Source organism: Excalfactoria chinensis, chromosome 2 (genome assembly GCF_039878825.1).
Source record: "Excalfactoria chinensis isolate bCotChi1 chromosome 2, bCotChi1.hap2, whole genome shotgun sequence".
NCBI classification, from domain to species: domain Eukaryota; kingdom Metazoa; phylum Chordata; class Aves; order Galliformes; family Phasianidae; genus Excalfactoria; species Excalfactoria chinensis.
This window is the reverse complement of record NC_092826.1, coordinates 103,647,957-103,664,135: the sequence shown is the minus strand read 5'-3', so window position 1 is coordinate 103,664,135 and position 16,179 is coordinate 103,647,957. Positions and strand designations below refer to the sequence as shown.

Below are 16,179 nucleotides of genomic sequence, written 5' to 3'. Positions count from 1 at the left end.
CGTTTTAATCAAATTTATGGCAACCCAGCATGGTACAATCCAATAGTCATGTAGTTGGCCCTCAGAAAAGGGGAAAAATAATTTTAGAAGTTAAGAATCACAATTTTGCTTGTGCAAAAATTGCAGGTGTTACTTGCTTTCTGAATTACATTTAGGAGTTTCATTGTTCTCATCTCCAAGGAAAATAAAACTCTTGTGAATTATGTTAAATTTATAGTCTGATGCCAGCAAGTCCTGATTACTATCAGCTTGACTCCATCATTCCATAGTAATTCATACTGTCATGGTTAACCCGTGACACATATGAACCATGAAATAGGCACAGGTTCATACTGTAAGGATTAAACTAGATGTCTCCTTTCTCTTTACCTTGTATTTGAGCAAGACATGGAAGTCTCCCTGCCTTCTGGGTGCTTCAGGCAGCATGCACATGGTGCATCTGTGTGCAGGCTTCTTTCCTGTTCTGTCTGTTGCCCTTTACTGTGCTCAGAGGAGGTTACAAGATCTTTTCTATAATCATTAAGGATTCACCTTCCTTTGTGTTGCAAAATAAGTGTTTGTTATAATAAGATATGATGTAAGGCATGGTGGGAGCTCCTTCTTTCTTTTTCGACTACTCCTGGCTGGCAGTGGTCCTCCTAGAAGCCCATGGGTTTTGGTACAGTGACTGCGTGGCAGAGTGGTCTGCGTGTGTTTAGAGGATACATTTTGTGCACACCCATGGGCAATGGCTTCCTGTCTCTTTATTCTTGGATTCAACACTCATCATTCTACTAAAGGGTTGACGCCAGAGAAGACTGGTGATGGTCCATTCCCACAGTGTGTTTTACTAGTGGGAATTCTCACCTTGTTAGCCCCTGTCCTTGAGCTCGCTTTGCAGCTTAGACATCAGCCTTGCTCTTATGTGATATCAAGAGGTTAGAGCTGATGATTTGGCAGGAAAATTTATTTCAGGGAGTATGAACACATTAAGAAGCTCATAGAACTTAAAGTATTTTAATCTAGCCAAGAGCGTTTGCTGTATTTGGAGTTTAGAACACGTTAACAGTATAAATGCGTGCAGTGTATACAGTGCTGGTTTTATGATATTCTGTAGTTTAGATGGGAGTTTTTGAAACAGTTTTCTTATAGGGATGGAAAAAATTTAGAAATTTCCTTTCAAGATAGCCATCTGTGTTCTTCTCAGTTATAAATTGGCTTCTCCAGAAAATGTGTGTATACATACATAGAATTATGTATATGCGTACACACAAACAGAAAACATGCATTTATGTATGTCTGTGTGTATATAATTTTTGTTGACTGAGAAATAGTGTGGGGGCTGTTTTTTATCTTGTAGCCAGTAACTCCTAATGCTAAAGAAAGAAGTGAATGCTTATGATGTTATGCTTTCTGTTGTATTTGTAAGCTCTCTAAAATACAACTAGAAGGTACTTTGGAAACTGGAACTTCTGGGTTCAGTTGTCTTTCACCTCTATCTTGAGTTCCTTAGGTTGAAGTTATTTTTTAAAAGATCTATTTAAGTTGGAGCCTTTCCTATTTTATTTTTTGTATGTTTTGCATGTGAGTGAAACTTGCCTGTCTTTAAGGCTACTTAATCTCTATGAATTAAATTTAAGTTCGAACACTTCTAGTGTTTTGGATAAAGGGATGACTTACTCTTCTGCTTGCATGTCCATTTTAGTTTCTCAAGTCTGTCATTTCAGACATTTCTTCACTTCACGTTTGTGTCCTCTCGTCTTCCTTCTTTCTGTTTGTTCCTTTTTTTTATTTCTCTTTTTAAACTATTAGTATATGCTGACTATGACCCATATGCTGTGGCAGGAGTGTGTAATGACCATGGCAAGACGTATGCACTGTATGCTATCACGGTCCATCGGAGAAATGCAAACAGTGAGGAAACATGGAAGACATATCGGCGCTACAGTGACTTCCATGACTTTCACATGAGGATCACCGAGCAGGTAATTCATCTCATTGAAGATTTCTTTGAAACAGATTTTTTATTTACAACATTGGCTTTCTCAAAGTGGGTTAAGATGTGGAGTAATTGCACTGCATTTTACATTAATGGATACTGTTTCACCATTAATGTAACAATTTGTATTGGGCTGCTTAGAGGTGCAACTATTTAGTACACAATGTCTGTGTAATTCATGTAATGAGAAGATATGTACTTCTAGACCACACTTTTATTGCTATACTTGTATGCTCAGCCTCTTAAACCTCCTAAAAAAAAAAAAAAAAAGAGAGAAAAAAAAAATGAGACACCTGTAATTCACTCAAGTAAATTGTACAATCTCCTGACCTCAAGAAGTCAGTGGTTGCAAGAATAGTGGTCTTAAGAGAGTAAAAAAGTCAGTTTTTACTGCATAACCTCGGTAGTCAAGAGTTTGATTTCTCAAATGCTCAACAATATTGTTCTGCTTTGAAAATAAAATCAACATTCCTACTGAATTTACAGGCATGAGAATGTCACTGGTACACTGAAATCTTTTTTGTGTTCATGTCTGATGTTCTTATTGACATCTTGTGGGTAAAGGTTTGAATCTTTTATTTAAAATCAGTAGGAGGGGTAAGGACTTGGTATGTTATAGTATCTGTATGGACTTTAAAGAAAATTGCTGTGTTGATCCATATCCAGTTTCTTTAGTTAGTAGAGTTATTCAAAGTAAATATCTATAAAATAGAAGCTATTCTTTGCTTACGTGCTTCTGTTTGATGCAGTTATCTAAATAAAAAATAGACTGCATTCTGTTCAATTCTTTCCCTGACACATTGCGAGTGAGATTTTAATATGGGTAAGAAGTGTCATGCAATGATTTCTTTAGTCCATAAATGTTATACAACCTTTGTGTCCTTCAAAGGTTAATTATGTCTTCACAAAAAGTCAACGTGCAGGGACTGAAATGGAACAAAACTCTCATTAAATCTATAATTTTATAATCTTCTCTAGTGAGGAGAGTATACAATCTTTTAGATACCAGATACTATGTACTGTCTTTACCCCTTAAAAAATTATTTAAGCTTTAGAGAAAGCATTTGGATTCTGTCTATGAATAATATTGAATCTTCAAGTTCACTTCAAGTTCACTACAATTCATTCTAGTGAACTGTAACAAAATTTTCAACATTCTGATACGTTAGAGCCTCATCTTTGTAAACTGTTTCACTGAAACAGCTGTTCCTTATGTAAAACTGGAACAATAGAAGAAGTCAACTGGTGCCCATCATCAAGATAACCTGTGTATGCAGGGTGCTGCCATATATTCTAGTGATTAAAAATTTAATTTCTTCTTTAGTAAGTTCATAAGGAAGTATGAGAAGAAAGGGGAGATGTTTTAGAGAGATGTGCAAGTTCTCTTGATGTATAGTCCTAACCCTACTGACTTCTGCCGAAATAATAATGATAAATCTCAAACCTAAGCTTTTTGAGCGGACATGAGGACATGAATAATTTGTATTTGCAGAGTATACTAATATAAATCTGTATTCCAAAACTCAGTGTCACTCAATGTGTTCTGAATTTAAATTTTGCTCTTGACTATCTCCTAAGAGTTGGCATGCACTCAATCTTTACAACCTACCTTTTGGCTTCTCCAGATTATCTGACTTTTGGTCTTCACATAGAAATTGTTTATCAGGCACGATATGGTAAATGAGAAGGGAATATAATGATACATGATATAATATAATATATATACATGAATATATACGATATAATGATAATGATAGAAGAAATATCATTTCTGAGGTTACATAGTGGTTTGAACCTCCATGGAACACAGAGCAAAAAATATCTTTTTCTTCTAGTTTGAAAATCTGGCAAATATACTGAAACTTCCTGGCAAAAAGACATTTAACAATATGGACAGAGAATTCTTGGAGAAGAGGAAAAAAGATTTAAATGCATATTTGCAGGTAAGCTGTTACATCTTTTGTTTGAGGTTTTTTTTTCCACGGTGCAGCTTTGGTTGATGTTTTATAAGAAGAACAAAACAACATGTTGTGAGTGTCCCAGCTGAAGCTAAGTGCCACGTTTAATTTTCAATAATGTAAGTAGAAGTGGCATAGGTCTGTCATCAGTACTTCCCGATGTTAAGATAGGAAGTGCAGGTGCTTGTTTTCTGAGATTATGTTACTCAAACTGCAAACACAATTCATCCAAATACTATGCCATAATTTTAAACATTATATTGTCAAGTTATTTTGCCTTTTCTGCGCTGCTTTGTTTTATTCTCTGCCATTTCTGCCCTTGCTTCTTTGAGCTGGTGAGATTCCAGTTGTATTGGTTTTTTGGTTTTTTGTTCTTTTTTTTTTTTGAGCACTGCACCATTTAACTTTCTTCCATTACACTCATTTTTGTGGTTACTTTCTCTTGTGCTGTTGCATAAGGGTTGGCATGGCACCCACTCTGCTGAGTACCACAACAGCACAGCTTCCCCATTCAGATGAGAACTGTGTTTTATTTCACAGGAACTTCCCTGTCACTTAGCAATGAAGTTTGTTGACTGTCTTGATGTGTGTTTTAACAATAATGAAGATGCATTTAATGTATTTCTCTATGAGATGCTACAGTTAATGTATTAGTTCAGAATTATAGAAATTACCTGTCTGCAGATTGCTTCTATCTTTAGAACAGTGTTATGCTGGAATTAAATTTAGAGGATGCATGAAAAAATACACTGCAAAATATGCTGACTTTACTAAACTGCATTGGCCCTTTTCAAAATTAATTAAAAAGTGCCTTTCAAAAAATATTTTACTCAGCTCCTGTTAAATCCTGAAATGATGAAAGCTTCTCCAGCTCTAGCCCACTATGTGTACGACTTCCTGGAGAACAAGGCCTACAGCAAAGGGAAGGGGGATTTTGCACGGAAGGTAAGAGTGGTTTATAACATCAGTGAAACTTTAGTAGAGCATTTGTTAGTGTGACGACTGCATTAAATGAAGATATTGATCTGACATAAAGCAGCTATTTCATATATACTATGTATGAATATGTGATATTCACTTTAAGGTGAGATATAATATTCCATATATAAAATATTTAATATATTAAGCTATGCTTTCAAAACACAAAGAATCTGAGAGAATGTAGAACCATAGACTGCACTAAGAAGAATTTTCTTAAAGTTGTGCTTTGTTGTAAATTACTTTGTCAGAGACAACTCCGATATTATTTTTGTTCTCATTTCTTATATCTTTTTTCAATTCTTTACTCTGTTATTTGCTGTTGTTACATACTGTCCACTCTTCAGCCCAAAAATGGAATGCATTACCCTTCATAAGCAGCTGCTGTGTTTTAGTTGTTCTAAGCAGTGCCAATGATCAAATTCAGAGCTCTCAACTGTGCATTTATTTTATTAAGGCACCAGAACTCTTCAGATAAATGATTCTTTGTTCTCTTGACCAGTCTGTGAGTGCCTGCTTTGCAAATATAACTATTTCTAAGCTTCTAGTGAACTTTTTGTTTAAAAAGCATCTAAAATTTTAAGTTGAAGCTTGTTTATTTCTCAAGTACTTAACACCGGAACACGGTAAAACACTTCTTGTAAGTTTATCATTATTTATGTAATGACTGAGTAAGATTTGCTCTAACTTAGAAATTTTCCATAATCTTTTGAGCATCACATTTGTATTTGTACCTCTGGATTGAATGTAAGGTATATGTGAAAGCCATGTTTCAGGGATGGTCAGTTGAAAGCAGAATGAAGTTTCTGGAAGCAGGAGTCTCAGAGCAAAGAAATGGCATTGAATGGACAAGAAAAGGAAACAGATACAAGGAAAGAAAAGCGAAAGAATATTAAATGGAAATGAGTCAGGAAAAAGTTCAATTGAGAGATGTGAAGGCTTGCAGCAGGGATGTAAAGATTGAGAAATAAATGAAAATGAAATTAAAACTGTTTGCTGCAGTATGTAACAAGCTTAAGCAATTACAGTTGTCCTTCATATAATTGCTCTCCAGAATAACGTGATACTTCTCATAGTGCATTAATTTACTAGTGTCCTCACAGATCATACAATTCTGGTTCAACATCTTCCCCTTTAGATGGACACATTTGTAAACCCCCTGCGTAACTCTATGAGAAATGTGTCAAATGCAGTCAAGTCTCTCCCTGACAGCCTGGCAGAGGGAATGACTAAAATGTCAGACAACATGGGTAAAATGTCAGAGAGACTGGGACAAGACATAAAGCAATCATTTTTCAAGGTAAGAAAAAATTCGGTAGTTAATATGTACTGGTGAATTAATAGGAGACTGTCAAGTCATTTGAACTTACATTATATATTATTACGAAGAGTTAGGTCCTTGGATAGGAGAGCTGTCTGTTTTTATACCTATACCCTTCTTTATAAGGTTCAGCAGTCATTATACTGCAGATGTGAAGCTCTTTTTGATGTTATGTAACACACTGGAAGTTGGAATCTGTGCAGGGATCTATCTTCAGTTCACTGCAGCCACTTGAGAACAATGTGGAGGTGTAATCTGTTTACCTTCCATTATCATAAAGCTAGGTTGCTGCAATCATTGCATTTGTTAGCCAAACAATGCATGTATTGAAACTTACTAAGGAAATAATGTCTTCTCTGCTTATTCCTTGTTGAATTCTGGTTTTAATTAATTTTTCTTTCTCTGTGTCCTGCCATGTACTACTGTTACCTTTTCTCATCTAATGTATTCCTAAAATACACCGCCTTAAAGGTGTGGAGTCATGGCAAAGCATGCTATCTGGAATTCCTACGTACTAGAAATCTTTCTAGTGTGTCTGCCTTACCTTCCTTTCCCTTGCATTTCTACTTTTGTGTCTTACTGTAAAGTCCTTTGGTCAGAGATTATTCCATTTTATACTAACAAAAGAGTTGTTTATAGTAGCTGTAGAAACAGTAACCCAGATGAATTAAACATAAAAGGGAATAATAAATCTATGTTGTGGGATTTTTTTGGTCATTGTAAGGAGTGTGATTTTTATATATATTCTTTTGTTCTTATTCTGTATATAATTTTTTGGTAAGAATTACTGACTCTGAATTTTCTCCTTGCTGGCAGCTTCCCTGGTGTGTGACTAGCAAAATATATGCAGTTATACTCACTGGGAAGACTGTGATGAAGCAGAAGTTGAGATAAAGGGGAAATAACATGAGAAGTATCAGTCCCATACGGGCTTATGTTTTTTCAGCTAAAGTACAGAGCGCTTGAGAAAATGTGTGTGATCATACTAGATAGTATGACTGATTTGCTGGAATATGAAAATCTGCTGTAGTATGCAACTGATTGTTGGCCAGGTGTTTGATTTTTGTTTTCCTAGTCATCTTGGGTATGAAAATGAATCTAATTTACTGGTGTTCTACAGTATTGTCCTTCAAAAAGAGTACCTTTTCTTGAATTGCAGGTGCCTCCTTTGATCCAGAAAACCTATTCAGATCCTGACCATTGCCGTGTTGCAGCAACAATTGATGACAGTGTGAGTCTGACACTGATAAATAAACGAGGCACTTAGAAGCAGGTGTTTAAGGCGCTTAAATTTCTTTTTTTAAAAAATGATGTTTCCTTCTAAAATTAACTTCTTTCTTATTACTAAGAAGACTTGGCAGTGCATTCAAGTTCTTGTGGTAGTATTTTGGTGTTTGGGGTATTTAATTTTTTTCTTTTAGACTAAGAAGAAAAAGTTCATATAGTTCTGAATAATAAACTATCAGTATGTGAATACCAAAAATAAATGAAGTAGTAATAATAAGAAACTTGGCAGTGAAGTTGAAGTTGATGGTTGATGCATGGTTTTTTGATGTTGTTTTAATTGATCATATACATGGAAATAAAACAACAACAACAAATGAAAGAAACTACTTTCATGTTTAAGTAGGACAGAAATGCCATAAGATTATCAGTGATTATATGCAGTTTACCACGGTCATAAGTCTGCACCTGTTTTGCCTTTCACATTTTAGGTTTTAGAACACATCAAAGCATTCCTATTTGTCTTCTTGTGCATAATAGCAGTGATGGCTTGGTAGATATGTTTTTACTCAAATAACAGACTTGAGCCCTTCTGGGTTTTCCTTTGCCTTCATTGTTTTTAATTTTATCAGACTGTATCTGCAAATTTGTAATTACAAACATGTATCTTCTATCACCCTTGAGGCTACTATTTTTGCACACGCAAAACTAAATTATATAGTTCAAATGTATGAGCAGCTTCTGCAAATATTTCATTGTTCTTCTGTAAAATGAATAGCAGCTACAATTCTTGGTTGCTTCTAAGATAATTTTAGCTTGCTATTTTATGAAGTATTAATAATGAATTTAATATCTAGGCAACAGCTCAGTCAAAAAATGCATTTATTGCATTTATGGTAAATAACTGCGTTCTCTTGTCTAATACAACTGTAACTCCAAGTACTATCTTTTATGCAATAGCTTAAGAATTTATAGGCTTAAATTTTGGCATATGCCAAAAAGCAAGCCGTGAGTAGCTATTCTTATTTCTATAGGGTAAAAAAAGATGAAAAATGAATACTCAATAAAATGTAGTAAACTCTTCCTCAAATTTAATACTTCTCAGTGGTTCTGAATTTGTCTACCTAAGAAAAAGCAAGGGGACAAGTTCTCTCCAGTTCATGCATATTTGTATTAAGTTTGCTCCACTTGAGTACAGTAACAATTTCCTTTTTTCTTATGTTAAAAAACAAAAAACAAAACAAAAAAAAAGGTGTAAGACTTTATCCTTATTTTTCAATCTTTCAATGCTGTTGATGGTAATATTATAATGTTATGGAAGATTTCTTATTATAATAAATAACAGATTGAAGTGTTCTGACTCTATTGTGTTTATACAGAAGTATTTGGCCCATGAACTGAAATATGCTTACTGATCCTATCTTTACACACTTGATCAGGTGGATGACAATATTCCACTTCGAGTAATGCTCCTCCTTATGGATGAAGTCTTTGATTTAAAGGAAAGAAATCAATGGTTAAGAAGAAACATAAAGAATCTACTGCAACAGCTTATTAGAGCAACTTATGGCGACACAATTAATAGGTACTGCGTTTCTTATATAGAGCTATTGTGTGAATGAATTTATGTTGACATTGCTAAATTGCTACATGCTTTCCCCTTTAAAGGGAATGAAGAAATCAAGTGCGAATTTGTTGTAAAATTTGATGTTGAATTTTGCTGAGAGACAAATTCTGGTACTGTTTATGTGACAGAGAACTGCTTTCACTGAGCCAGAAGTGTTCATGCTTTCATGAATGTAACTTAATACTGATATTATATATGCTTTTTGACCTATGTTTTACATTGTATTTTTTGCTGTTAATAGTATTTTTTCTGCCCAATTTCTGGTTTCATCACAAATGATACATGAATGCTATCAAATTAGGTGAACTGTAATTATGATTAGTTCCTTAATTGTCAATTTGGCATAGTGCTTGGATCAGAGACTTTATTTCTGCCAGATGAGAAGTAGCTCACTATTATTCTTCTGGGAATTTCCTCACTGTACTTTTTAACCTTCATGAGTATACTTATGTTTTCATCACCAGTGGTCAGATATAGGTGGTTCCTGTGGTATCAGTAATGGTACTGCTGTAAAATAGGAATAACACCGGGTCCTTTTGAAATTATTCCTAATGGCCAGATGAGAATTATCTTGAAACTTGTGCTTCCAAACACGTGTTGGCCTATTGAATAGCTCTGTGAACACTGTTACTATTTTCATTTTGTAGTATAACTAGATGAATTTGGACACAGCAGATTCTTAAGGTTTAATGACATCATGTTTACAAGGTAACTTCATAAATAAGTACAGTAAGTTTTAAGTAGGTTCTTTGCTTATATAAACAGAATTTGAACAGTGCTTCATGAAGAGGAGAGCTGTGCAAGCACAACATTGATATCATGTTGGAAGGAGATGTAATGTCATTTGTACTACCTGCTTGGTCATCATATATTTACTGTAGTAGAAAAAAGGCTTTAGCTTTAGCTTCAGCTGTGCTCAGAGAGTGATAGTGAACTTCAAATTTTAATCTTGAGAATCAGTCTTTGTTTTCATAGTGTGCCATTTTCAGAAGAGAAGAACTGAAGTTGCAATTTGCACTAGAATGATCTTTAAAATGGTTTACTTGTTTTTCCTTTCCTTTGTTGAAACAACAACACAAGAGACTTGTTTGCTTTGATTTTAGGAAAATAGTTGATCATGTTGACTGGATGACATCTCCTGAACAAGTAGCAGATGCTGTGAAACGCTTCAGGTATATGTTTCAAGATACATGTTAAATGCAGAGTACTTGTCAATTGATGTCTAATATATGTGCATCTTTCCTGTTCTTTCTGTGTGAGGAAATTCTTATGGTACAGAAATCCAGTTTGACCAGGCCCAGCATTCTAGTTGTTTTAAGTGAGAGAAAGTATCTGTCACATAAAGAAAAATATTTGGGAGTTTTTTCGTCTTCCTTAAATTGTTCTTTTTTAACTGGTCCTGAAGAGCTGTGGTATTTAGGATTCATCATGTTACTGGATGAAGTGTCTTGTTTACCTTGATGAAGGCATGTGCGCATCCAATCTTAAAAAGCAAACAGTTGCTATTACTAAAAATCCTAGCTCCGTGCTAATACATCTTCTATACGAGGTCGAACAATTGAACTGAATTCTGTATTTGAAATTGTCAGACCTTGTTTTTCATCATTCTTTTTCCTAAGATGCTCAATGGTTTCAGCAGTATTTGTTGAACAAAACACCCCCTCATGACTTTTTATTTGAATGGAGGGAAAGATATAAAGTAGTATAACTGATTAGCCAAAGGATCGTACTTCAGAGATAAGCTGTTATTCGTTAAGAAAATGAGTTAAGAGTATGTGTGTCTTACTCAGAAAAAGAATGTGTCATACACTGATGAAGAACAGCATATCACGCTGAGATTTGTGTTTTGCACTGGGCATTACAATAGACTGAAGTGTCTTCATCTCACCTCTAGCTTATTAATAGTTTAACCTTCATCAAAGATCTATTGAAACAATTAGCAGATCAAAATCCATCAGTGACAATAAAGACTGATGCAATATGTGATATTTGGATGGTTTTGCTGTGTAATATATTCTTAAATTTTTCTTTCAACTGATTTCATTCTAAGTAGCATGAAGTAACTGTGAATAGATTTAGTGCATCATAGATGTTACTTCTGATTATGCTGTTTTTCCCTTTCTTTTCCCTTCTCTAATAATTAAAGCATGTGTTAAGTTCTGTACAAGTTGCTTTCATGTATTTATCTTATGAGAAAATTTGGAGAGATTAAATATAACCTTCCATTTGATTAAAATTTTAATGTATTTTGACAGATTTGCTTTTGTTACAGAGATGCTTTTTGGCCCAATGGCATTTTAGCAGAGACTGTTCCGCGGAGAGACAAAGCTATTAGAATGAGAACAAGAGTAGCAGGGAAGACCAAATTACTGGAGATAATGCCGGGTAAGGGGATTTGAGACTGAAGCTAAATAATCCTTGCTGTGAATCGGTGCTAGAGTTAATGTTGATTTGTTGAAAAAATGAAAAAAATGCTGACTTTTGAACTGTATTCGAATAAAAGTGGTTTTAATTATTAAAGTACTGAAAATTTTGACATGTCATGACCTTTGGTTCTTAGAACCAATCCTGTATTTAGTTTCTCTAGAGGATTTTAGTTGAGTGCATGAAATTCATATATTCCAGTACAGCATGAGGCCCCACCTGGAGTACTGCAGTCAGGTCTGGGGCCCCTATACACAAGGAAGATGTGGAGCTTTGGAGTTGGTCCAGAGGAGTGAGAAGCTGGACTTGTTCAGCCTGGAAGAAGAAGCTGCTCTAGAAGGACCTAATTGTGGCCTTCAAGTATTTAAAAAGAACTTTTAAACAAGAAACCAACTTTGTATATGGACTGATAGTGATATGGCAAGGGGGAACAGTTTTAAATTCAGAGAAAGGAGAATTAGACAAGGCGTAGGGAGGGAATCATTTTCTCAGAGGGTGTCATGGCGCTGGCACAGGCTGCCCAGAAACACTGTAGATGCCCCGTCCCTGGAGGAATTCAAGGCCAGTTTAGATGCAGTCCTGGGAACCCTGTCCATGGCAGATGGTTGGAAATAGATGGTCCTTAAAGTCCCTTCCAACCCGAACCACTCTGTGATTCTGTATACAGTGTAGAATGGATGTAATTTTCAGAGAGAATTTCTACTATGAGATAACGTTTAGCTTAATCATACTATCTATAATAGAGGCACTGTTACATCCAAATTTCAAGCTACGTAGTTTTTGAAAGAAAGTCTGGACAAATTACTTGACAGACTTAATATTCTATGTGTTATTAACTGAGATGTGGAATTAAGTTTAACCTTCCATATACTTTTCATTTTTGTAGATGAATTGAAGCACATCATAGGCGCTGAGACAACACGAAAAGGTATTCTTCGGGTCTTTGAGATGTTCCAGCATACTCAACTGAATAAGAGAATGGTATATGTCTTTCTGGAGAGATTTCTAGAAACCTTATTTCCACAAAATAAGTTCCATGAGCTCTTCAACAAACTGCATTCACGGTCAAAGCAGATGCAGAAGTATAAACAGAGACTACATTCTACTCAAGCGCCTTCCTTGCAGAAAAGGTGACACTGTAAACCTATTAAGCTGGTGTACATTTGTCCAGGACTAATTACTTGGGCAGATTCTCTGGGGCTTCAAACTCACATGCTGTTATTTCTGCACCAGTCTTTTAGTGTCACATAGTAGATTATTAATGCATCTGTAAGACCTGTGGATCTTCTCATCATCACTTGTAATTCAACCACTACCAGAAGGGTTCGTGTGTCTTAAATGATTTGGTGCGTCTTCATGCAACATTGAGAAGAAAACTGGCCCACTGTATAAGAATGCTGATTCCTTCCGTTCCTGAGGCGATGTTTGCCAGCAATGAAAAGTGCCAGACTGAGTGAAGCATAACAACTATGGTGATGCGGTGGAGGAAAAGAATGTTTTGGCACTGGGAGATGGTGCAATGTGTGAGAATCAGGTGGATTTTTTCTATATTATGTCTGTTGAGGCTCTGTAGGGCTTATTTAACATTCCTGTAAAGGCTGAGCTAACATGAAAAGCAATCTCTGGAACAGCAGATTTATAGAGGAGGGGAGAAATAGTTATACCCCCATCATAAAAGTGTATTTATTAAAGTAAAGTTGAGGAAATATGATTTTTATGCCACACAAACTTCACCTTTTATGTTTTGAAAAATAAACGAACATTAGATCTGTTGGGGGTTTTAGTAAAGATGCAGTAGTAATAAAACCTTTATTCTGATTATTCTGTAGCTCTAAGGGCCATCTTCTGCTCTTATAGCACCTGGTATATATTTTGCATGTAACTTCAGTGAAGAAGGGGTGTTGTACTTATGTTCAACTGGCGCATTTGAACATACGACAAGGTCATAGTTGCAGAAGGAAGGGGGGAGTACATGTTTCAAAGAGCACAGACATCATACTAGGTGATGAGGAAATTGCACTAAGAAACAATTCTCACACAGTTTCCCACTAAAATCTGAAACATTTTGGGGTGCAAAGGACTGTCCTACCTAATTGAAAGATTCCTTTACCTTTGAGCGTGAAAGGTTCATGGGAAAAAAATGTTAGAATTAGTTCGTTCCTTACGGATAAAATATTTCATTAGTCATATGCAAACATTTGGGAATTCCTGAACGCATCTTAGTGTATATATGAAAATAAAAAGGAGATAAAATTACAATATTTTTTTAAATAATTTTTTTATTTTTTGCATAGTGTAAAATTTTAATAGAAATTTGACATCGAGGCCCCACATCCATCTGTTTAGTTCCATCAAATAATTTATGTCCAATTAAGAATAAAATAACAAATAATTCTTTTAGGCCACAGCATACCTCAGCTTGTCTTTTCTTTTTCATAGTCCCCTACTGTTTATGAGCATTACTATCTGAGTGAATAGAAGGTAATTTTGTGGAGTCCATATTTCTTCAGAACGCTTAACGGGATGTGATACAACTGTTGATCAGGATCCTTATAGCAATTTGTGTTCGAATGGGAACAAATCCTTCTATGTGAGAGAGGAACACAGACCTTTTATTAAAGCGTTCTAAGAGAAGATAGAAGGCTCTCAAAGGACCTAGTTATTTTGACTGAAGCATCTATATACATCATTTTTTCTTATGGACTCTATTCACGCAATGTAGCCTTTTATCATATTACTTAATGATACTTAATGATCATATTGTACTGTTAATGTTTTCATACAGTATGCATGGGCTCAAGTGCACTTGTTTTGTTTTTTTTTTTCCTTTATTGCAGGATTAAATACTGTAAGTTAAATCCCTTTCTTTTATAATTACTAGGAAGACAAGTTGGAAAATATGTAACAACCCTTCCCTCTTCTTCTCTGCAGATTTTGTAGAAGTGTGATTAAGTGCTGTTGAATTTAACAAAATTCTTGAGTTCCTGTGTGGAGTAGTCAGCATAGCCAGCTGCTGTTGTTTACATGCCTGTATCTTCCTCTGATGTCAGTGTACACTCTAGCATACCTGACATCTAGCTGATGAAAGATCGTTCAGCAATTATTCTTGGTGACATAGTAGTTACATCGTTATTACTATCAAACCTAATTTATGTCTTTTTAAATCATTGAATTTGTTATGCAGTATGAAAATGGGAAGTTTAAATGCTGTTTTTGTCAGATCTGTGGAACCTCTTGTCTATCTGCAGGTACCATGAAAAAATTCAAGAGAATGGTGATTGTGTGCAAATTGGGATTTTCTTAATTATCTGGTACATTTCTGTAAAAAATAAAATAATAATATCTCTAGGAATGTGAACTGAACATAATACAACGTTTGTTAGTCATTTTACTTAATGAAATTTATTACATATACATATATACTTATACACACACTTATATGCAGGTGTGCATATATATATATATGTACTAAGTTTTGTCTTCTGTATTTAGTTACAGAATGTGGCTTCCTAATTCAGTTGTGCCTGTTGGCTGGCAAGATTGATCAGAAATTAATACTTTTGGTTTAAAAGTTTGTACCTATCTTTAAAATGGTTTTCCTTTTGTCAGTTCAAAATACATGCCCCGTCAACCATGCAGCCTGTTATCCTATGAAGTCTCCGAAACTGAATGTTAACATACAGCACTTAAGTGTCTGGGTGTATCTTCTGGCCTTTGGGTGCTGTGACTGGCCACTGAAGATTGTGCCATTGTCAACAAATGCACTTGTTTTAGCCTTAATTATTTTTAAGAGAAAATGAGCAATTGAGTTTTTCATTTGGTTCATCCTCAAGCTTGTGCTGCTGGTGTTTGCTAGAACTAAACAGTAAATTTTAAGTGCTACCAGAATGTGTACCAAAATAAAAATATATGAAATCCACAATCTAAATTTTAATTTTGTGCAATATTTTCATTTAATGCATGTGTATTTGAATAACTGTAAAATAAATGGATTTTTAATGTTTTAAAGTCTAGGTTAAAAATGTCTTCTCAGCTGAACAATTCATTCTGTTGTTGCATTAGTTTATTTAAGGACTTGTTTTAAAAGTCTTATTTGTTACTCTGCTGTTAATTCCCTTGTTCTTAATGGTCCTTGCTCCTGGGAGCATAGCTCATACATCACAAGGGGAAAATCTCAAGATTTCATCTCATGAATATAGCCGTTATGAATTACTTGTGCATATCATTGTACAGTAAGTGTCAGCTGTGTGCCTAATTGTTCTGTTGATGCTTTTTCCCTCCCTTCCCCATTCTCTCCTTTCCGTAACAAAGACTGAATGTGAAACAGACTGCCAGGGTCACTTCTACTGGATGGCAGAGGACTCTGAATGGGTTTTTTTCTTTTTTTTTTTTTCTTTTTTTTTTTTTTTTTTGAGTTTGCATTTATGTTCTGTCCAATAGAAAGGTTAAAAAAAATTAAATAAAAAATTACACTAATAAAGTATTAACGGGATTGTTATGAGTCTCTAACATTTATTTTTAAAACAACTTTCTCACTAGCGGGCGTGAATGTTTCTGTGGCTGAGGATGACTCTTGGTGTTATGTGCTACTTTAAAAACAGAAAAAGTCACTCCTTGATATTCAGTGCTTTGTGAACTAGTTTTGCTTTTAACAAATGCCATCACTACA

At 35.0% G+C, this 16,179-nt stretch overlaps 1 protein-coding gene across 2 annotated transcripts in view; it reads left to right on the top strand.

The window, feature by feature from the left end:
* The window catches only part of SNX13 (sorting nexin 13), a 62,473-nt gene extending 46,516 nt beyond the window's left edge, over window positions 1-15,957 (top strand). Inside the window, exons 18-26 of one of the 2 annotated variants that reach the window (XM_072329564.1) lie at window positions 1,825-1,964; window positions 3,814-3,921; window positions 4,771-4,881; window positions 6,053-6,214; window positions 7,395-7,466; window positions 8,899-9,044; window positions 10,190-10,258; window positions 11,359-11,471; window positions 12,397-15,957. In XM_072329564.1, the coding sequence (XP_072185665.1) occupies window positions 1,825-1,964; window positions 3,814-3,921; window positions 4,771-4,881; window positions 6,053-6,214; window positions 7,395-7,466; window positions 8,899-9,044; window positions 10,190-10,258; window positions 11,359-11,471; window positions 12,397-12,644 (1,169 nt within the window). In that variant the 3' untranslated portion in view covers window positions 12,645-15,957. Of the gene's footprint in view, window positions 1-1,791; window positions 1,965-3,813; window positions 3,922-4,770; window positions 4,882-6,052; window positions 6,215-7,394; window positions 7,467-8,898; window positions 9,045-10,189; window positions 10,259-11,358; window positions 11,472-12,396 lie in introns of both variants that reach the window. The other variant, XM_072329563.1, reaches the window with a different exon arrangement.
* The last annotated feature ends 222 nt before the right edge of the window (window positions 15,958-16,179 follow it).